Raw genomic sequence first — 21,767 nt, 5'->3', positions numbered from 1 at the left:
CTTGACAAAAGCACAAATGAGGGCAGCCTGGGTGGCTCAGTGGTTTAGCGCCGCCTTCAGCCCAGGCCTGATCCTGGAGTCTTGGGATTGAGTCCTGTGTTGGGCTCCCTGTATGGAGCCTGCTTTTCCCTCTGCCTGTGTCTCTGCTTCCCTCTCTCTCTCTGTCTCTCTCAAGAATAAATAAATAAAACCTTAAAAAAAAAAAAAAAAAAAAAGCACAAATGAAGGAGTGTGAAAAGACTTGAAAATAAGTAGTTTGATTTTATACTTACTGCCTAGCAGGGGTACATCCCAGGTCTGTGGGATAATGTGAGTGAAAAACATAGTACTCCAGTTACCCAGTAATCTAATATATTGCAAGATCAAAGCTTCTGGGTCTATCTGCCCAGGAAGTTATGATTCTAATGTTGTCCTGACTGGCTGTTTTCTCTACACAGAGTACATTTTCAGTGACATCCCTTATCTTGAAGCTTTGGCATCAGCTTTTTTGGTGGTTTTTTTTTTTTTTTTTTAATTTTATTCATTTACTCATGAGAAACACACACACACAGAGAGAGAGAGAGAGAGGCAGAGACACAGGCAGAGGGAGAAGCAAGCTCCCTGCAGGGAGCCCAATGTGGGACTTGATCCCAGGATCCCAGGATCACGACCTGAGCCAAAGGCAGACACCCAACCGACTGAGCCACCCAGGTGCGCTAATTTTTAAGTTAAAATCACAACTCTAATAGCAAAAATTTTTTGTTACTCCAAACAGACCAAAACAACTTTTCCATGGAAATGTTTAAAACAAGTCTGCAAATATTTAGGTATCTACACGCATCAAATAATGCACTTGTGTTGTGGATCATAAAAAAGGCTCTATTTGGGGGGATCCCTGGGTGGCTCAGTGGTTTAGCATCTGCCTTCCGGCTCAGGGCGTGATCCTGGAGACCCTGGGATTGAGTCCCACATCGGGCTCCCTGCATGGAGCCTGCTTCTCCCTCTGCCTGTGACTCTGCCTCTCTCTCTCTCTGTGTCTGTCATGAATAAATAAATAAAATCTTAAAAAAGAAAAAGGCTCTATTCGTATAAGTGAATAGACCCAGAGCTGTGTCTAATTGGGGCTTTCTTCTAATATTCACCTGCCATTGACTCCATGAGTTACCAAATTAGAAATAAACTTGTCCCTTTGGTACCTCATGAATTCCTTTCTTAAATATAAAATGATTTATACTGGGATGCCTGGGTGGCTCAGTGGTTGAGTGTCTGCCTTTGCCTCAAGTCGTGGTCCTGGGATTGAATTCTGCATCGGGCTCCCCATGGGGAGCCTGCTTCTCCCTCTGCCTGTGTTTCCGCCTCTGTGTGTTTCATGAATAAATAGATAAATAAAATCTTAATAAAATGATTTAATACTTATGACTTTCTTTTTTTTTAATTTTTATTTATTTATGATAGTCACGGAGAGAGAGAGAGAGAGAGAGAGAGAGAGAGAGAGAGAGAGAGAGGCAGAGACACAGGCAGAGGGAGAAGCAGGCTCCATGCACCGGGAGCCCGATGTGGGATTCGATCCCAGGTCTCCAGGACCGCGCCCTGGGCCAAAGGCAGGCACCAAACCGCTGCGCCACCCAGGGATCCCTACTTATGACTTTCTTTTTTTTTTTTTTTTAATTTTTATTTATTTATGATAGTCACACAGAGAGAGAGAGAGAGAGAGAGAGGCAGAGACACAGGCAGAGGGAGAAGCAGGCTCCATGCACCGGGAGCCTGATGTGGGATTCGATCCCGGGTCTCCGGGATCGCGCCCCGGGCCAAAGGCAGGCGCCAAACCGCTGCGCCACCCAGGGATCCCTACTTATGACTTTCTTTAAGCTTCACTTCTAGCAGATACCTCAGAATCAGCTTAACCCCTGGTGAGCTCCAGATCTTCATTAATGCTGGTTCAGTTTGGGAAATTATTTCAGTCTTTGGATGTTTCAATGTAAAACAGTTATTTTTAACTTTATTTTGTAAAAATAATTATCTGAGTATTTTTCAAGTATACTTGTGTTAACAAAGTACAGCACAGGGGTGTGCCTTTTAGTGGTTGAACAGACCACTTTTACATTCCTTAGAAATAAGATATGGCTCAGAATTTTAATCATAGCAACAGTTGATAAGAAAAACAGCAAAAAAGTAATCATTTCCATATGGAAAGAAAAGAAAGAAACCAGTGAAGCTGTGAACTGTCATTTTTCCATATAAAAATAAATCACCACTGGTAGATTTGGCAGAAGGGGCAAATGCTCCTATTTGTTTCCTATTTTACATTTATTAATACACTGCATGTGATGTATTTTACAGAAGTACACAATTACCCTCAAACTCAGTTGCCAATTTCCAAGTGTGCTTTGTCCTTCTGAGTGAGACTCACATCTCTATGTGTCAGTTTCATCAAGGACAATATTTCCTTGGTGATAATTTTCTCAATTTCATGAAATTCTGGTGAAATCTCTTACCCCTTTTACTGATGAGCACAGTTTCCACACCAGCTGAATACCTTTAAGTAATCTGAAAGCACTAGTTGAATAAAAAGTTTCTCTGTTCTTGCATTTCAAGATCTCAGAGAAAAACTGATCCAATTTTCTGATGCCTAGAAAATTTAAGAAAAGCAAACATTTACTTACTTACTTTTTTTTAAACTTACTTTTGTATGTAAGCATGATATACATTTATTTATTTTTATTTTTTATTTTTATTTATTTATGATAGTCACACACAGAGAGAGAGAGAGAGAGGCAGAGACACAGGCAAAGGGAGAAGCAGGCTCCATGCACCGGGAGCCCGATGTGGGATTCGATCCCGGGTCTCCAGGATCACGCCCTGGGCCAAAGGCAGGCGCCAAACCGTTGCGCCATCCAGGGATCCCATGATATACATTTATTAACAAAATCTGAGATCTCTTTTTAAATAGCTGCTTCAAGTGGAAAATCTGTTAGAGAATAAAATATTCGAGGTATTTATAAATCTAGCATTTGACAATTGCTCCCCCCTGTGGTTCAAAGCACTCACTTCAATTAAAAGCAGAACTGCAATTTCTTAGCTTCAAATTGTGTGGTGAAAGTTTAGCTGTTATTTTAGTGAATCCTTTTTGGAATAAAAAAGGGAAGACTTAGAAACATGGGGACAAAACAGAATATTCCCTTTTTTTTGCATACTTCCAGAGTTCCAACATCTCAGCAAAATGTTTCCAAATTTCTTTACAGGAGCACCAATTTCTTTCTTACAAATGAAAATATCAAGTAGACATTTTCATTGAAAACATGATGATGTCTCTGTTTAAAAGGTTTTCCTCCTTTTCTGTGGTCATAGTAAGCCAAAGAAAATGGCATTTGACTTTGTTCCTTTAAGGTAGAGATATGAAAACCTTTCAGAGAAAGTACTATTAAAAATATTTTAGCCTGAAAATGACTTAAGGTACTTTTTCTCCTTTGTTCAAGATTAGAGGTTGCAGTAACTGGCCACAACCTGTTCTAACAAAGTGAAACTGTCCAAAAAGTCCTCTTCTTCGATTCCAAATTTTGTGTACTGATGAATGTAGGCTCTGGTGAAAGAAACAGAAAATGTAAAATATAAGATTCTCAGGCAAATGAATAACTCTTAAAATCAAACAATAAATAGAACTTTCGTAGATCCGAATATTTGAAGATGGCAGACTCTCTTAAATGTTTTTTTTTTTTTTTAAAGATTTTATTTATTTATTCATGAGAGACGCAGAGGGAGAAGCAGGCTCCCTGCAGGGAGCCCAATGTCGGACTCCATCCCGGGTCTCCAGGATCACGCCCTGGGCCGAAGGCGCCAAACCGCTGAGCCACCCAGGGATCCCCATCTTAAATGTTTTATATTTGCTTTAATGTTTATTCCAAAGAGTCACAAACTGTGAAAGTTTATGTCAAGCTTCCTGTCTTTTTTAGTGTCCAAGAGAGTGACAGTAAGAAGCACATGGGAAGGGGCACCTGTGGCTCAGTGGTTGAGCATCTGCCTTTGGCTCAGGTTGTGATCCCAGGATCCTGGGATCGACTCCTGCATCAGGATCCTTGTGGGGAGTCTGCTTCTCCTTCTGCCTAAGTCTCTGCCTCTCTCTCTTTGTCTCTCATGAATAAATAAATAAATAAAATCTAAAAAAAAAAAAAAAAAAAAGCAGCACACAGGAAAAAAAAGCACATTCAGATTTGGTTATCAAACCCAGCACACATTCAACACTCTACAGAGATGACTGGCATCAATATAAACTCTTAAAAAGTACCCAAGAAATTTTACCCAAGCCTTGAAACTGCAGAAACATTCATCCAGTTCTAGGAATGAAGTGAAGTCTCTCAAGGATTTTACTTAATTTGCAGTTATGCTAGGTAGCCCTTTTAATACCCTGTACCCCCAAAATGTTCTGAGGCAGGAAAAATCATATTAAAAAGAATATCAAGGGCAGACATGGATTAAATTGAGGTAAGAAGGCCTGCTGCCATTTAATGGGAGTGGGAAGAGAACGATACTAGGAAAGGGCAGTCCTGGGAGTGCGGGCTTATGAAACGGTCATGAGCAGGGGCCCTTGGGAATCCTGGCTAATCATAGAGGCCTTGCCCATTGATATGAGGAATTTTCCTTTGACATTAAGTAATTGCGGCCAAGGTCAGAAAATCTGATAACACATTTCTTAGTACCAAGTAGACATTTCTTAGAAGCAGATGGAGTTGAACTCACAATATTTCTTGCTGAACAAGATCAGGATCTCTTCCATTCTTCCAAGGATCTTATTTTAGAAAACTATTTTATTGTCCAGCCTTGTAATGAAATTTCTACTTTCATTTCATTCAGAAACAAATCCTCGGGGATCCCTGGGTGGCGCAGCGGTTTAGCGCCTGCCTTTGGCCCAGGGCGCGATCCTGGAGACCCGGGATCGAATCCCACGTCGGGCTCCCGGTGCATGGAGCCTGCTTCTCCCTCTGCCTATGTGTCTGCCTCTCTCTCTCTCTGACTATCATAAATAAATAAAAATTTTAAAAAAATCCTCTAGTCAATTAACAGCACTGTAGTAAGTAATTTTACATGATTATCTCATTTAATCATCATTGCATATCCTCAGTGTAAACCCACTGTGCAGATAAAAAAATGACACCTGAAGTAACATGATCCAGTTTCACACCTATATAGTGGTAGCCACGATTATTCCAGGCTGCAGGTTGAATGTGTTCCCCCAAAATTCATACATTCAAATCCTAACCCCCAAAGTGATGATATTAGGAAGTAAGGCCTTTGGAAGGTGATTCGGTCATGAGGGTGGAGCCCTCATGAATAGGTTTAGTACCCTTTTAAAAGAGGTTCTTTGCCCATTTGGCCATTTGAGGGCACAAGGAAAAGACACCGCCTATGAACCAGGAAGTAGGTTTTCATCACACATGGAATCTGCCAGCACCTTCATCTTGGGCTTCCTAGCTTCCAGAATTCCTGAGAAATAAATTTCTGTTGTTTATAAGATACTCGGTCTGGGCTATTTTTGTTATAGCAAACCAAACAGACCAAGACATTCCAGATCCTGCCTTGTATTTTAAGATATTATCTGCCTAAGGTTAGAAAGGTTTGTAGATTTTTTTACTTACTTTGAAGCAAACATATTCCAGGCTTTGCCCACAATTGTATCAAGTGGTTTTAGTAAGAACTGGCTATTGCTGACCAATGCTGCAGACTTCTCATATTTGCTAAAGGCTCGCTGGGTTTTCCACACATTGAAAGCATCAATAGGCTCCAACCAAGAAGTATAGAGAGCTGGATCTTTAAATCCTCCTAGAGTAAGACAACATAAGCCATTGTTTATATCATAAATAATTAATTTTGGAAACAAATTAATAAACAGGTATTTTTTTATTCATTTCACCAGAAATCTCCTTTAAAAAATATTTTATTTATTCATGAGAGACATAGAGAGAGAGGCAGATATATAGGCAGAGAGAGAAGCAGGCTCCATGCAGGGAGCCCGATGTGGGACTCGATCCCTGTTTTGCCTTTTAAAATTAGCTTTATATCGCTTTTGGATAGATAATTCATACTCATTTTAAGAAAAAAAAACAATTCGGGGATCCCTGGGTAGCTCAGCGGTTTAGTGCCTGCCTTTGGCCCAGGGCATGATCCTGGAGTCCTGGGATCAAGTCCCACACCAGGCTCCCTGCATGAAGCCTGCTTCTCCCTCTGCCTGTGTCTCTGCCTCTCATGAATAAAATCTTTTAAAAAAAGGAAAAGAGAGAAAACAATTCGTATCATTCAGAAAAGTATTAAGAAGAAAATTTAATGGATGAAAGACCCAAATGTGAAAAAGAAAACCATCAAAATTCAAGAGGAGAACACAGGCAACAACTTCTTTGACCTCAGCTATAACAACTTCTTACTAGATACGTCTTTAAAGGCAAGGGACACAAAAGCAAGAAATGAACTATTTGGACTTTATCGAGATAAAAATTCTACACAGCAAAAGAAACAACAAAACTGAAAGGCAACCTTCAGAATGAGAGAAGATGTTTGTAAATGACATATCTGATAAAGGGTTAGCATCCAAAATGTATGAAGAACTAATCAAACTCAACACCCAAGAAACAAATAATCCAGTTAAAAATGGGCAGGAGATGTGAATAGATATTTTTCCAAAAAAAGACATCCCAATGGCCAACAGGCACATGAAAAGATGCTCAACATCACTCATCATCAGGGAAATAGGAATCAAAACTACAATGAAATACTACCTCACATCAGTCAGAATGGCTAATATCAACAACACAAAGAACAGCAGATGTTGGTGAGGATGTGAGGAAAGGGGAACCCTCTTAGACTGCTGGTGGGAGTGCAATTGGTGCAGCCACTGTGGAAAACAGTTTCCTCAAAAAGTTAAAAATGGAACTACTCCACAACCCAGCAATTGCGCTATTAGGTATTTACCCATGGATAAAAAAATACTGATTCAAAGGGATACATGCACCTTGATATTTATAGCTGCATTATCAACACTAGCCAAATTATGGAAAGAGACCAAATGGCCATCAATGTGAATGGATAAAGAAGTTGTGGTATACAGGGGTGTCTGTGTGGTTCAATTGGTTGAGTGTCCAACTCTTGATTTCCACACAGGTCATGATCCCTGGGTCCTGGAACGAGCCCTGTATTGGGCTCCCTTCTCAGTGGGGAGAGTGCTTCAGGATTTTTTTCTCTCCCTATGCCCCTCCCCAAGCTTATGCTTTCACTCTCTCTCTCTGAAATAAATAAAATCTTAAAAAAAAAAGAGAGAGAGAGAGAGAGAAAAGAGAGAGAGAAGTTGTGTTATTCATATATGATGGAACATAACTTAGTCATGAAACAGAATGAAATCTTGTCATTGGCAATGACGTGGATTTCACTTAGCATAAGCGAAGTCACCGAGAGAAAGACAAATAGCATATGATTTTACTCTTATATGGAATCTAAGAAACAAAATGGACAAACACAGGAGGAAAAAGAAAGAAGTAAACCGTAAAACAGACGTAACTACAGAGAACAAACTGTTGCCGGAGGGGAGGTGGGTGAGGGGATGGGTTCAATGGGTATTAAGTGATGATGGGTATTAAGGAGGGTACTTGTGAGGAGCATTGGGCCTTGTACGTAAGTGATGAATCACTAAATCCTACACATGAAACTAGTACTATACTATATGTTAACTAACCAGAATTTTTTTTTTCAGATTTTATTTATTTATTCATGATAGACATAGAGAGAGAGGGGCAGACACACAGGCAGAGGGAGAAGCAGGCTCCATGCCAGGAGCCCAACGTGGGACTCGATCCGGTGACTCCAGGATTGTGCCCCAGGCCAAAGGCAGGCACTAAATCACTGAGCCACCCAGGGATCCCACTAACCAGAATTTAAAATAAAAACTTAAACAAACAAAGAAGAAAATTTAAAAGTCAACTGAACATCTGAAATGTCACCACCCATAGAAGACCATGAACATTTTGCTGACCCTCTTGTGTATGTAATTTTATACAAACACTGTTCTGTAATTTGCATTTTCATTCACCAATATGTTGTGAATCTATTTTCCATGTCAATAAGTATCACTCATATTTAAAGTTTTATTACATGAATATACTATAATTTATCACATTTCCTACTATTGAGCATTTAGGTTGTTTCTGCATTTTTGTGTGTAAGACATTGCAGTGAATATCTTTGTAAGAATACCTCTCTGTACCTATGTCATTTTCTGTGAGTAAATTTTTGGAAGTTTGATTACTTTATATATTCTCTTATTATTTCTCTTAATTTAAAATCTAAAATGAAGAATATGAAAAAAATATTCTGAAGAAGGAAAAACTATACCAATTAACACACTTGAAATGATCTCCTTTTTTTTTCAGCCGAAAGGTCTCACATTTATTACTGAAGCAACCCACTGGAGTAGAGGCATAGTAACAAGAAAAAATCATTTCCCTGATAAAACATGTCTATTGGCTAGGTAGGAGGGATGATTACAAAGTGATAAGATAGGAACATGTGATCTTCATGCAGCTTAAATATGTGTGCCATCTCATGATGTGTAATGCCTTATAGACCCAGCTTGGTTCTTCTCTAGTGACTGACTCCTCCTGGAGTTATATCTGATTTTATTTATTTATGGGTAGCCCGGGTGGCTCAGCGGTTTAGCGCCTGCTTTTGGCCCAGGGTGTGATCCTGGATACCCAGGATCGAGTCCCACATCGAGCTCCCTGCATGGAGCCTGCTTCTCCCTCTGCTTGTGTCTCTGCCTCTCTCTCTGTCTCTCATGAATAAATAAAATCTTTAAAAAAAATTATTTATTTATTCATAAGTAAATGAGCACGCTGTGTTCAACGTGGAGTCTTCTTGAGATTCTGTCCCTCTGCCTCTCCCTGACACTTGCATGGGCACTCTCTCTCTCAAATAGATAAATAAATCTCTAAAAAAAGAAAGAAAATCATCAAATAAAGATAAGGCAAGCCTGCAGATCTGCCATAGAAATGCAAAGCTGATAAAAGTTCTGTTCTTTGAACTTCCTGAAAATTTTTATAACAAAATGCTGTCACAGAGATCACTAGTTGTGCTACATTACCTGTTCTCCCCTTCTTTAGTGACAAAACCCTCAAATTTTAATTGTGGTCATGGCCACCCCTGCAGCTAGGTGTAGCACATGAGTCAGTCCCAATCAAAGGTATATAAACACTAGTGTGGTGTGCAACCCTAGCAGGAGGAGAGCAGCATGCCATCTTTTGCTCATTCCTATGTGATTTGATAGCTAAAGCTCAAACAGATGTCTTGGACTATAAGGAGGAAGCCGTAAGGCCAGTACAGTAAGAACAGTAAGGTTTAGAAAAAAGAATTAAACTCATATCTTTTTTCAATCACATCTGGTTTTAGTGTCCAGTCACATACCAATATAATGGTTATATTTTGCCACTAAAACACATAATTATTATTTTCCTTTCTTTAAAAATAAATTTAGGGGGATGCCTGGGTGACAGTGGGTTAAGCGTCTGCCTTTGGCTCAGGTCATGATCCCAGGGTCTCTGCAGGGAGCCTGCTTCTCCCTCTCTCTCTTTCTGTCAAATAAATAAATAAAATCTTTAAAAAAATAAATTCAGAGACTTCCTTTTTTTTTTTTTTTAAAGACTTTATTTATTCATGAGAGACAGAGAGAGAAAGGCAGAGACATAGGCAGAGGAGAAGCAGGCTCCCTGCAGGGAGCTTGATGTGGGACTTAATCCTGGAACTCCAGGATCATGCCCTGGCCCTGAGCTGAATGCAGACACTCAACCACTAAGCCACCCAGGCATCCCTGGAGACTTCCTTTTAAAAAAAAAAGAAATGTTACCATGTACATGTACAAAATGTATATATTAATTTCATCTTTGAACACCAATAAAAAAAAAAAAATTTCATCTTAATTTCTGCTTACCCAGATCCGCACTGTGTACATCTTTCCCACGAAGGATGACCAAGTTAGCAATGGAAGTGTTAAAATGAAGCTCCCTGTTGAGAGACACTTTACCAAGAGTAGGAAGTCCTGGTAAAGGAGGCCGTACCTGCCAATTAATACCTGCCAATGGAAAAAAAGCAAGAGACTTTATAAATAGCTCTGAGCAAGAAGAGAAAAATATATTATAGTATGTTTATTTTACATAAAATTTTATTTAGTAAGTAAAAGTTGCTTTTTTCTACTAAATGTTTAAAAATTCTTATCTGGTTTACCTGAAATGATTCCAACTATCCAATCCTGAGAAAGGCATAAATTATTCTTTGTAGAGTATTAAATGACGGTGATAGATACATACAATGGAATTCTCTTCACCAAAAAAACAGAAATTACTGATAAATATAACAAACAACATGGATAAATCTCAAAAGTGTTATGCTAAGTGAAACAAGCTTGACTCAAAAAATTATGTACCATATGATTCCATTTATAGGACATTCTAGAAAAGGCAAAACCATAGGAAAAAAATTCAGATCAGTAGTTCCTGGGGGCTGGAGTTGAGGGGAAAAGAGTGCCTACAGATGAGTATGAATAATGATCCTCCATCATTTTGGGATGATGGAAATCCTCTATCTCAATTGTAATGGAGGTTACACATTATAGAAGTTTGTTAAAATTCATAGAACCATACACCAGAAAGGGTGAACCTTACTCTATATGCCTGTGCAAACAAACAGGACACATACAAAAATGTTAGGGATGTACAAACACAAAGCAAAAAGTTTGAAAACTGACCAGTCATATGGAAATATGAAGAAAATCCTCTTAAAGTATATGTCAGATAGGGATAAAATTCAGCACAGAGTAACAGACTGATTTTCAGCAAAAATAGAAACACAAGAAACCAAAAATGTTTGCATGCTGAATTCAATAATAAGACAAGCCAATTTAAAAATCAAAAAGATGTTTGAATGGAAATTTTACCGAAAAAAGATAAACAAATCCAACAAGCACATGAAAAGATGCTCAACATCTTTTGCATTAGGAAAATGCAAACTGAAACCACAAGGAGACACTACTTCACACCCATCAGAAAGGCTATAATCAAGAAGACTAACAATGTCAGGTGTTAGCAAAGATGTGGTGAAGCTGAAACCCTCTTAAACTATGAGAATATAAAATATTGCAGCCACTTTGGAAGGAGTATAGCAGTTCTACAAAATGTTAAACACAGACTCATCCTTTGACCCACCATTACCACTTATAGGTGTATAATCAATAGACTGAAAACATATGTCCACACAAAGACTGAATACAATGTACACAGCAGCAGTATTCATAATAGACACAAAGTGAAAACAAGCTAAATGTCCACCAGCTGTTGGACATCTGAACAAAATGTGGTAGAGCCACATAATGAAATACTACTACTCAGCAATACAAAAGAATGAACTACTGATACATCCTATGTCATGGATGAATTTCAAAGACATTAAGTGAAAAAAGGTCAGACACAAAAGACTGTATGTTGTATCATTCAATTTACATATGTCCAAAATAGGAAAATCTATAGAAAAAGAAAACATACAAGTGGTTGACACTAGGAATAAAAAATGGGAATTGCCTTAAAATGAACACAAGGATCTTTTTGAAGTGATGGACATGTTCTACAACTAGCTTATGATAACAGTTGTATAACTCTGAAAATTTACTAAAAAATCACTGATTGTACTCTTATCATAGGTGAAGGCTATGGTATATAAGTCACCCAGCAATAAAAATATTTCAATATTTGTGACATGCTGTAAAAGCTATAGTTGTTAGATAATTCATCACTCTATATTAGAAATAAAAGGTAATCAACTCTATCCAAAAGTTTCAAAAATAAATAAAAAGTAAATAAATAAAAGGTTTTTTTTTTTTTTTTAAAGATTTTATTTATTTATTCCCTCCATGCAGGGAGCCCGACGTGGGATTCGATCCCCAGACTCCAGGATCACACCTTGGGCCATAGGCAGGCTCTCAATCACTAAGCCACGCAGGCGTCCCACAAGTAAAATTTAAAATGAGAAGAGAAGTAACAAAAAAGACAGTATAAGAAATAAAAACAAATCCTGGGACACCTGGGTGGCTCAGTCAGTTAAGCATCTGCCTTTGGCTCAGGTCATGATCCCAGAGTCCTGGGATCAAGCTCCACATTGGGCTCCCTGCTCCTCAGGGAGCCTGCTTCTCCCTCTCCCTCTGCCTGCTCCTCACTCTGATTGTGCTCTCTCTCTGCCAATAAATAAATAAAATCTTTTAAAAAATAAAAATAAAAACAAATTCCAGATTGGTTAAAACTTAAGTATTAAACATAAAGCTGTAAAAAATACTGGGGAATACTAAAGAATATTTTATATCTGAGGCAAGGCTCAGAATCTATAAAATAAGAAGATATATGGGTTTGCTCACATAAAAATGGAAAACCTCCATATGGAAAAATACCATACAAAAGACAAAAATGATGGACAAAAATATTTGCAATCTATGTAACAAAAATGGTGTATAAATCCATAACATTGTATTTGCTTCCAAGACACCACTGATTATAAGAAAAAAATGTTGTCAAATTATGTCAACTAAATGATTCACTTAGATCATTCAATTTCATTCTTATTGAAAGAGTTCTTTTAGAGTAAATTAGGTTTAGATTTTTAAAAATCCTATCACTCTTTGAGCATCCATAAAAAACACATATAACAAAATAAATTGGTTAAGGTTTTCCAAAAATGTTTTCACATTTAGTGACTTAATTACTTTTTGACTTGGCATTAATGATGCCAATTTTTTTTCACACATTATTATCCTCTGTCTCCAGAGCATTGGTGACATAGTGGGGTTTTTTTTTAAAGATTTTATTTATTTATTCATAAGAGACACAGAATGAGAGGCACAGACATAGGCAGAGGGAGAAGCAGGCTCCTTGTGGGGACCCCGATGTGGTACTCGATCCCTGGGCCCTTGGATCACGCGCTGAGCCAAAGGCAGACACTCAACCACTGAGCCAGGTATCCCAGTGATGTAGCATTCTTTAAGGGAATCCATGGAAACAGTAAGTTGTTGGCTCTTATACTAGCTTTGCTATCAAGTAGAGAACCATCAACGTTTGACTCCTGATTAAGGAATGTGCCTGTTTAGGATGACTGCCTCTTCACTACTCTAGTATAAAACTAAAGATTTATTTTCTGGAGAGGATATGATTGAGGGTCTCTGGTCTGGAGAACCAAGGCAGAGTTAAGGACAAGGTACATACTGAAACCAGAGAGATCTACTAAAACCCATAAAAACCCCTCTTCTTTCACCAGATCACTTGGGCTTTGCCTAAACCTTCACAGCAGAATACCCAACCCAGGAGACAGGCAAAGAGAATATCCAGGATGGCAAATGTACCTTGGTTGTAGAGGGCAAAAAGTCTCGATTGAAGTAGGGCAGATGGCTTTAGGAGAGCTTGCTTGCTTGCTTTCTATTTTTTATTTTTATTATTTTTTTAAGATTTTTTTTAAAGATTTATTTATTTATGATAGACATAGAGAGAGAGAAAGCGAGGCAGAGACACAGGAGGAGGGAGAAGCAGGCTCCACGCCGGGAGCCCAACACGGGACTCGATCCTGGGACTCCAGGATCGCGCCCTGGGCCAAAGGCAGGTGCCAAACCGCTGAGCCACCCAGGGATCCCCCCCCCCTTTTTTAGATTTTATTTATTCATGAGAGACACACAGAGAGAGGCAGAGACACAGGCAGAGGGAGAAGCAGGCTCCATGCAGGGAGCTGGATGCAGGACTCGATCCCGGGATTCCAGGATCACACCTTAGGCCAAAGGCAGGCTCTCAACCGCTGAGCCACCCAGGGATCCCCTCTTTCTGTTTTAAAAAGATGTATTTATTTATTTTGAGAGAGAGAGAGAGCGTGCATGAGTGGGGGTGGGAGAGGCAGAGAGAGAATCTCAAGCAGACTCCCCGCTGTGCATGGAGCTCAACATGGGCCTCAGTCTCACAACCCTGTGATCATGACCTGAGCCAAAATCAAGAGTCAGATGCTTAACTGACTGAGCCATCAAGGTGTTCCAAGTAGGCAACTCTTGATCTTGGGGTTGTGATATCAAGCCCCACATTGTGGGTAGAGAAAGAGAGAGAAAAAGAGAAGGAAGGAAGGAAGGACGGAAGGAAGGAAGGAGGGAAGGAAGGAAGGAAGGAAGGAAGGAAGGAAGGAAGGAAGGAAGGAAGGAAGGAAGGAAGGAAGAAAGGAAATTATAATGTAGCTTGGTTCAGAGAGCCAAGCCTAAAGTCATGAAAAATTATTCACAGGCCTCACACTGTAATCAAGAAACTGCCAGGATGTGCCCTGCTGAATTGTTAAGGGCCAATGACTCCTATGTGCCTTCCATTTCCCCCTTTTTAACGAGGCTATCTACCAGTTATGCTATGCCTATTTAACCGTAGTCTATTGATCGGGGGCAGGAGGGGGGTGTGAGGAACTGTACTCAAAGAACAATACTCAAACAAAAACAAAAAAATCGGGCATCCCTGGGTGGCTCAGTGGTTTGGCGCCTGCCTTCAGCCCAGGGCGTGATCCTGGAGTCCCAGGATCGAGTCCCACATCGGACTCCCTGCGTGGAGCCTGCTTCTCCCTCTGCCTGTGTCTCTGCCTCTCTCTGTCTCTGTATCTCTCATGAATAAATAAATTAAATCTTAAAAAAAAAAAAAAATCCCCAAAAAACAAAGCACTATACCAAAAAAAAAAAAAAAAAAAAAAAGTCTCACCTGAGGAGTGTAAATCTGTACCTGGACCTGGTTTTAGATGACAAGATTCTGGAATTTAACCTGATGTGCTAAAGGGCTTTGGGAGAGGTTAAGCCCATTCTGCATATGGGAAGACATGATTCAGTAGGAGGCAGAAGGTGGATAGTGGTAGCCAGCCTCCAAGATGAACTCCAATGATCCTTCCCTCCTGGTATACAACCCTTATGTGGTCTCTTCCCACATGGCATAGTGCTTAACAACCTTAATAACCTAAAGGATGATGCAGAAATGATGGCACGTGGGGATCCTAGCTGGCTCAGTTGGTGCAGCATGTGACTCTTGATCTCAGGGTCGTTGAGTTTGAACCCCACATTGGGTGTAAAGATTACTTAAATAAAATTAAAACTAAAAAAAAAAAAAAAAACAATGGTGTGTGACTTCCAAAGGTAGGTCACAAAAGACATGGTAAATTCTCCTAGTTCCCTCTGGGAACATTCATTCCTTTCGTTGCCAGGACATGTGGAAACAGATACATACCTGGCTGATGGTGATATTAATAGAGTCAATCTTCATAAGGAGCAGCCTAATATATGAGCATTTTTTTAAAAAGATTGATTGATTGATTTATGATAGACATAGAAAGAGAGAGAGGCAGAGACACAGGAGGAGGGAGAAGCAGGCTCCATGCAGGGAGCTTGACGTGGGACTCGATCCCGGGACTCCGGGATAGAGCCCCAGGCCAAAGGCAGGCGCTAAACCGCTGAGCCACCCAGGGATCCCCTATATGAGCATTTTTAAAGCTATTTGCCTCAACCTGGTTCGTGACATAAATATATTTATTCATATATACTCAAATATATGAAAATATTTATATGTTCAAAGCTATATCTATAACTGTGAAAACATGTTGACATTCAAAGTCCTGCATGGGAAAATGACTAAGCGAACTATGGTTTATTGACCTAAGAGAGCTCAGAGCAGCTTGTCTTATACTATACCTGAGGAACACTGTGCTCCTTGAGATGTTAACAGGTATTACTAGAAAAACAGGTACCAAGGCCAAAAAATTTGGTAAGCATTCCTTTAAGATGAAACCTTTCTATTTCTCTCCAAACCTCAAACAACTATAATCTAGTGATAAAGTATATGACTAGTATGTAAAACAGAAGAAATCCATCCACTTTCATAGTATTGAAACCTAAGTTATTGTTATTTGTGGTAAAATATATGCTACTAAAAAAAATCACTGGTAGTAGTGATTTCCATCCAGTTAAACATGACAGACTGAACATACCAGTCTACTATCACTCTCTCCTCAAATCAAACAGGGACTTTTTTTTTTTAAGATTTTATTTATTTATGAGAGAGAGAGAGAGAACGCACACACAGACACATAGCCAGTGGAGCAGCAGGGACAGGAAGAAGCAGACGGCTCGCTGAGCAGGGAGCCCAATGTGGGGCTTGATCTCAGGACCCTGAGATCAAGATCTGAGCCTAAGGCAGAAGAAAACTGACTGAGCTACCCAAGCGCACCTTACAGGGACATTTTTAAAAGGCATAAACAAAAGAACAAGGAAGGGAAGACAAGATAATGGGAACAACATTTTGGAAGCTGGAAAGCAAATGAATTAGTGGTGACTTCAGGGAAAGCTGAAACTTCTGCCCACAGTAAGGTCCTGAAAGCAGGCCAGGTTCTTCTTAAAAAGGGGGAAATGAGAGGATTAAAGATCTACATGCCAAGTGGTGAAAGCCTTAGACGCTTCCTAGCTTCCTCACTCCCGGCAGCAGAGGACGTGCCCCCTCCACCCCCCCGCCCCCCATCCTAGAAGCTGTCGCTTCGGGAAGGCTAAACCAGTGAGGTTCTGGCCTCCACCAAACTAAGTGCTGCGCCCTGCCTTCCAGGCTCTGAAGATAGAGCAGTAAACAAAATAGACAGAAATCCCTGCCCTCCTAAAGCTTACATTATACTGAGATCAATGGAAGATCCACAGTGAGGAATTCCAGAATGTTAGATACAAAGAGGAAATCCTAAAAGATTTAAGAGAGAACAAAACAGGATTAGGAATCAGACTGACATGGGACTTCACAGCAACATTGGAGGCTGGAAGAGAACAGAACAATGCTTTCAAAATTCTGAGCAAAAATGACAAATAATGGCTGGAATATATATATATGCCTTCCCTGTACTTTCTCTTTTTCTTAGGAAGCTTCTGGAGAGTATAGCCTATCAACACGAGGAAATAAACCAACAAAAACAAAACAACAAAGGTAGACACGAAATCTAGGAAATCAGAATAGAAAATGAGGTGGCGATTTCAGTGTTTGCTTATCTAAACCTGAAAGGATGGCTGGGTGGCTTAGTAGTTGGGTATCTTCCTTCGGCTCAGAGCGTGATCCCAGGGTCCTGGGATCGAGTCCTGGAGAGCAACCAGGACAGTCTGGGATAAGACGATGATGGCTGGGGCGCCTGGTGTCTTAGTGGATTAAACATTTGCCTTTGGCTCAGGTCTTGGCCCTGGAGTCCCTGGATGGAGCCCCGGAGTCAGGCTCCCCATTATCCTCTCTGTGCCTCACATCCTGCCCCCCTGCCTGCTCATCCCCCCCCCTTTCAATCTCTCAAATAAATAAAATATTTTTTTTTAAAGATTTTTAATTTATTTATTCAGAGAGAGAGGGGCAGAGACACAGGCAGAGGGAGAAGCAGGCTCCATGCAGGGAGCCTGACATGGGACTCAATCCTGGGTCTCCAGGATCATACCCTGGGTTGCAGGCGGTGCTAAACCGCTGCACCACCGGGTCTGCCCAAATAAAATCTTTAAAAAGAAAAAGAAGGGACGCCTGGGTGGCTCAGCGATTGAGCCTCTACCTTCGGCCCAGGGCATGATCCTGGGGTCTCGGGATCGAGTCCCATATCGGGCTCCCTGCATGGAGCCTGCTTCTCCCTCTGCCTGTGTCTCTGCCTCTCCTCTGGGTCTCTCATGAATAAATAAATAAAATCTTTAAAAAAAAAAAAAAAGAAAAGAAAAAGAAGATGAGGTCTCCTAAAGGGATATTTCCAAACAGGTAATGAATCTGGCTCAGTTGTAAATAATATTTACCTATCAAAAGTAATATAAGCACTGAAGATTAATCTAATTCAAAAGTATGTTATAACCATATGGTAGGAAGTAGGGAGGGAGGGGGAGGGAGGGAGAGAGAGAGAGAGAGAGAGAGAGAGAGAGAACAGAGGAAGTATAAAATTCAATTCTCAATTTCATATTAGGAAGGCAATTGATGGGGATACTTGGGTGGCTCAGTGGTTGAGCATCTGCCTTTAGCCCGCGGTGTGATCCTGGAGTCCCGGGATCAAGTCCCACATCAGGCTCCCTGCATGGAACCTGCTTCTCTCTCTGCCTGTGTTTCTGCCTCTCTCTCTGTGTGTCTCTCATGAATAAATAGATAGAATCTTAAAAAAAAAAAAAAAAAAAAAAAAAAAAAGGAAGGCAACTGATAATATCTAAACCTGAAAGGATGGCTGGGTGGCTTAGTAGTTGGGTATCTTCCTTTGGCTCAGAGCGTGATCCCAGGGTCCTGGGATCGAGTCCTGTATCAGGCTCCCCAGAGGGAGCCTGCATCTCCCTCTGCTCATGTCTCTGCCTCTCTGTGTCTCTCATGAATAAATAAATAAATAGTTTTTAAAAAATAAAAAATAAATAAACCGGAAAATAAGTAACAGCATAAGCAAGATACTTAGAAATATGGAAAGCAGTTTCATCTGGGCAGTGAGGAAGTGTAAGACAGGGAACTGCTCTTTTCCTCATTATAAATTCATATTGGACAATTTCTTGGCTTTTTTAAAAAAATGAGATATAATTTATATTCAATGCAACGTATGGATATAAGTATACACTTGATGAGTTTTGACTATTTGATTTTTTAAAAGGTATGTTCATGTATTACTTTGAAAAAAATAAAATAAATAAAATAGGGGCAGCTGGCTTGCAACTCTTGATCTCGGGGTAGTGAGCTTGAGCCTCATGTTGGGTGTAGAGATTACTAAAAACAAACAAACAAACAAACTTTAAAAAAAATGTCATGCTCCTCTGAATTTTTTTCACTTTGGGAAATGAAACTGTAAAGTGATTAAGAAGCCCTCCTGGGATGTCTTAGTGGGTTTTTGTAGGAGCTTCTCTGACCAGAAGAAGGCACCATTATTTCGACTGGCCCAAGCAAGTTTATACTGAGAATTCCAGTATAGGCACCTTTCCCAGGTTGTGGCTTGCATATTTTTAAAATACCCCTTACCTTCTTCCATTTTTGAATTAGAAATGAGCATCTGTCTCAGATGTTTGAGGAGGCCAGCCCAAGTAAACGTGCTGTATGTCAGTGAGTTCTCAGACATTTGAGGAATGTTACGAATACCCAGCATCTTGAATTCAGGATGGGGAACTAAATTCTCCATTAAGTCTCCTGTAAAGAAAAAAATCTGAACTAAACTTTTAAAAAATACATATTTTTTAAAAGATTTTGTTTATTTATTTGACACAGAGAGAAAAAGCACACAAGCAGGAAGAGAGGCAGAGGGAGAAGCAGGCTCCCTGCTGAGCAGAGAGTCCTAAGCAGGGCTCAATCCCAGGACCCAGAGATCATGACCTGAGCCAAAGACAGACCCCTTAACCAACTGAGCCACCCTGAACTAGACTTAAATTCCATGTTTCCATTGGCTCATATACAACTATGGTTTGATGGTTTGGGGGCCAAACATATTTTCTCCTCCAAGGCCAAATTGCTTAAAATAAAAAATGTAAATAAAAATTTGGAGACAATGTCTATGTCAGATCACATATTTTGGCCCCTATTTTAGCATGAGTGAAAAAAGACACTTTGCCAAAAAGGAAACAAGAATTTAGAAACTAAAACTGGAAACATGAATAAAATATTTAGCTACACTTCAGGAAAATAAAGTAAGCATGAGAGCTAATATGCTTTTATCATCATTCTATAGTCACTAAATATTCCTTTAGAAATTTTCCTAGGGGCGCATGGGTGGCTCAGCTGCCTTCAGCTCAGGTCACAATCCCAGAGTCCTAGGATTGAGCCCCACATTGAGCTCCCTGCTCCGCGGAGTCTCCCTCTGCCTCTTCCCTTGCTCGTGCTTGATCTCTCTCAAATAAGTAAATAAAATATTTTTTTTAAGAAATTTTCCTAGCTCTCTTATTTTATCTAGTTAAATGATAATTAGAATCTTTTAAATCAAATTCTACTAGGGAAAAAGACAAGATTAGTGATTCCTGAAGACAAGAATATGCCTATCTTTAGAAACTTATATTTGTAATGAAACAGGATTATGGAGAAAGGCTAATTTGTTCTGCACTCAGAGCTGTTTTATATATTCATAGAAAAAAACTAGAGAGAGAAAAATATATTACTATAACAACATGAAATGTAAATTTTATAACAGTACAAACTCATATCCTATATCCTAAGGAAAAGCAGATTTTGACACAAACATCTACAAAGTGCTGCACAAATTGATCTTATGGCTAATGGAGTTTCCTCTAAACATAAGAGGTTTTTTTTGTAAAATACCTAGAGTTGAATTTATTGCATAGCACAAATAAATAACAGTCAACAAACATAGCCTGAGTAAAAATACATGAATTATTAACTGTCATAATCTGCTTTTATCTCTAGCCTTCTTGTTCACCTACTCTCATTTTAACCATTCTGGGACCTTGTTGAGATCCTGTTATGGACTAAAGGTTTGTTCCCCCCTCAAATTCATATATGCAAATCCTAACCCCTGAGGTGATGGTATGGTAAGGGTGGAGCCCTCATAAATGGGATTAGTGCCCTTATAAAAGGGGCCTGACAGAGCTCTCTAGCTCTTCCTGCCATGTGAGGACGCAATGAGAAGATGGTCATCTGAGAACCAGGAAACAGGCCCTTACCAGACTACTACCAGTGCCTTGATCTTGGACTTTCCAGCCTCCAGAACCATGAGAAATAAATTTATGTTGTTTATATAAGTCACCTAGTATATAACACTTTGGTTACAGCAGCTTAAATGGACTAAGACAAACTAATCCATGGACCTCCTGACTTCTCAGTCCATTAGTATTCCCCTTGCTTTACTTCTCTTCTTACCCAGTTACCTGCCCTTGTCTCTTCATCAAATCTTTCTAGTGAAAATCCAATCTTGGATCAGCCCCACTCCTCACATTCTCTGTGCCTGTTAAAGTACAGCTGTAGAAAGTCACCCCATATCACAGATTGGACCACTCAGAATTTAGATGTCAAACACCGATGCCCACCAATGCTGATGCTTTGTGGTAAAGGTGCCATCTCCTCAAACACCTGAGTGGAGCCATGTGGATATCTTGGGTCACTCGGGGCAGAGACTCTGGAGCACAACAGACATATCTGAGAAACACCATGGAGGCCAATGTGGCGGGAAGAGAGTGAGTAACAGGATATAAGATCAAGAAAGCAGTGGGAAGCCAGGCAGAGCAGTCTTACATGTGATTCTAAGAACACTGGTTTTAACTCTGGGTAAGATGGGAAACCTCTTAAAGGTTTTTTTGTTTTTTTTTTTTTAATAGATTTTATTTATTTATTCATGAGAGAGACTTATAGAGAGAGGCAGAGACACAGGCAGAGGGAGAAGCAGGCTTCATGCAGGGAACCTGACGTGGGACTCGATCCTGGGTCTCCAGGATCACGCCCTGGGCTGAAAGCAGCGCTAAACCACTGAGCCACCCGGGCTGCCCCTCTTAAAGGTTTTGAGTAGGAGAATAACAGGATCTAATAGGATTTAACCTTTTAGACAAGTAAAGCCAGAGTTCAGTCTGGTCGTTATACTTAAGAAAAGGCCATCCCACAGGATGGCAAAGGTTGAAGTGGGAAGACCAGGTAAGCTATCCTCCAGCTAACTTCTCATATGACATTTCCATTTAGATATGGCAAAGGCACTTCACACTTAAGATGTCTAAGACCCACCTCTTTCCCTACCCTGTACTGTGCTCCACAAACCAGATCCTTTTTCACTGTTCC

General features: G+C 40.0%; 1 protein-coding gene and 1 long non-coding RNA gene across 10 annotated transcripts in view; one reads left to right on the top strand and one right to left on the bottom strand.

Moving 5' to 3' along the window:
* Positions 1 to 2,267: 2,267 nt before the first annotated feature.
* TUBD1 (tubulin delta 1) overlaps positions 2,268 to 21,767 on the bottom strand; it is a 31,756-nt gene continuing 12,256 nt past the window's right edge. For 5 of the 9 annotated variants that reach the window (XM_072779721.1, XM_072779719.1, XM_072779717.1 and 2 more), the window contains 5 exons: positions 19,020 to 19,184; positions 9,941 to 10,081; positions 5,610 to 5,793; positions 3,484 to 3,559; positions 2,268 to 2,608 (listed from right to left, as the gene is read on the bottom strand). In XM_072779721.1, the coding sequence (XP_072635822.1) occupies positions 2,570 to 2,608; positions 3,484 to 3,559; positions 5,610 to 5,793; positions 9,941 to 10,081; positions 19,020 to 19,184 (605 nt within the window). In that variant the 3' untranslated portion in view covers positions 2,268 to 2,569. Of the gene's footprint in view, positions 2,609 to 2,654; positions 3,560 to 5,609; positions 5,794 to 9,940; positions 10,082 to 19,019; positions 19,185 to 21,767 lie in introns of those variants that run through there. The other 4 variants (XM_072779723.1, XM_072779724.1, XM_072779722.1 and 1 more) reach the window with 4 other exon arrangements.
* Positions 3,236 to 8,267, top strand: LOC140606404 (uncharacterized). The gene is made up of 2 exons (XR_012008723.1): positions 3,236 to 6,796; positions 7,712 to 8,267. It is a non-coding gene; the product is annotated as an uncharacterized lncRNA (long non-coding RNA).

The sequence above is a fragment of the Canis lupus genome, chromosome 16 (genome assembly GCF_048164855.1).
Source record: "Canis lupus baileyi chromosome 16, mCanLup2.hap1, whole genome shotgun sequence".
NCBI lineage: Eukaryota > Metazoa > Chordata > Mammalia > Carnivora > Canidae > Canis > Canis lupus.
This window is presented reverse-complemented; position numbering and strand designations above follow the sequence as displayed.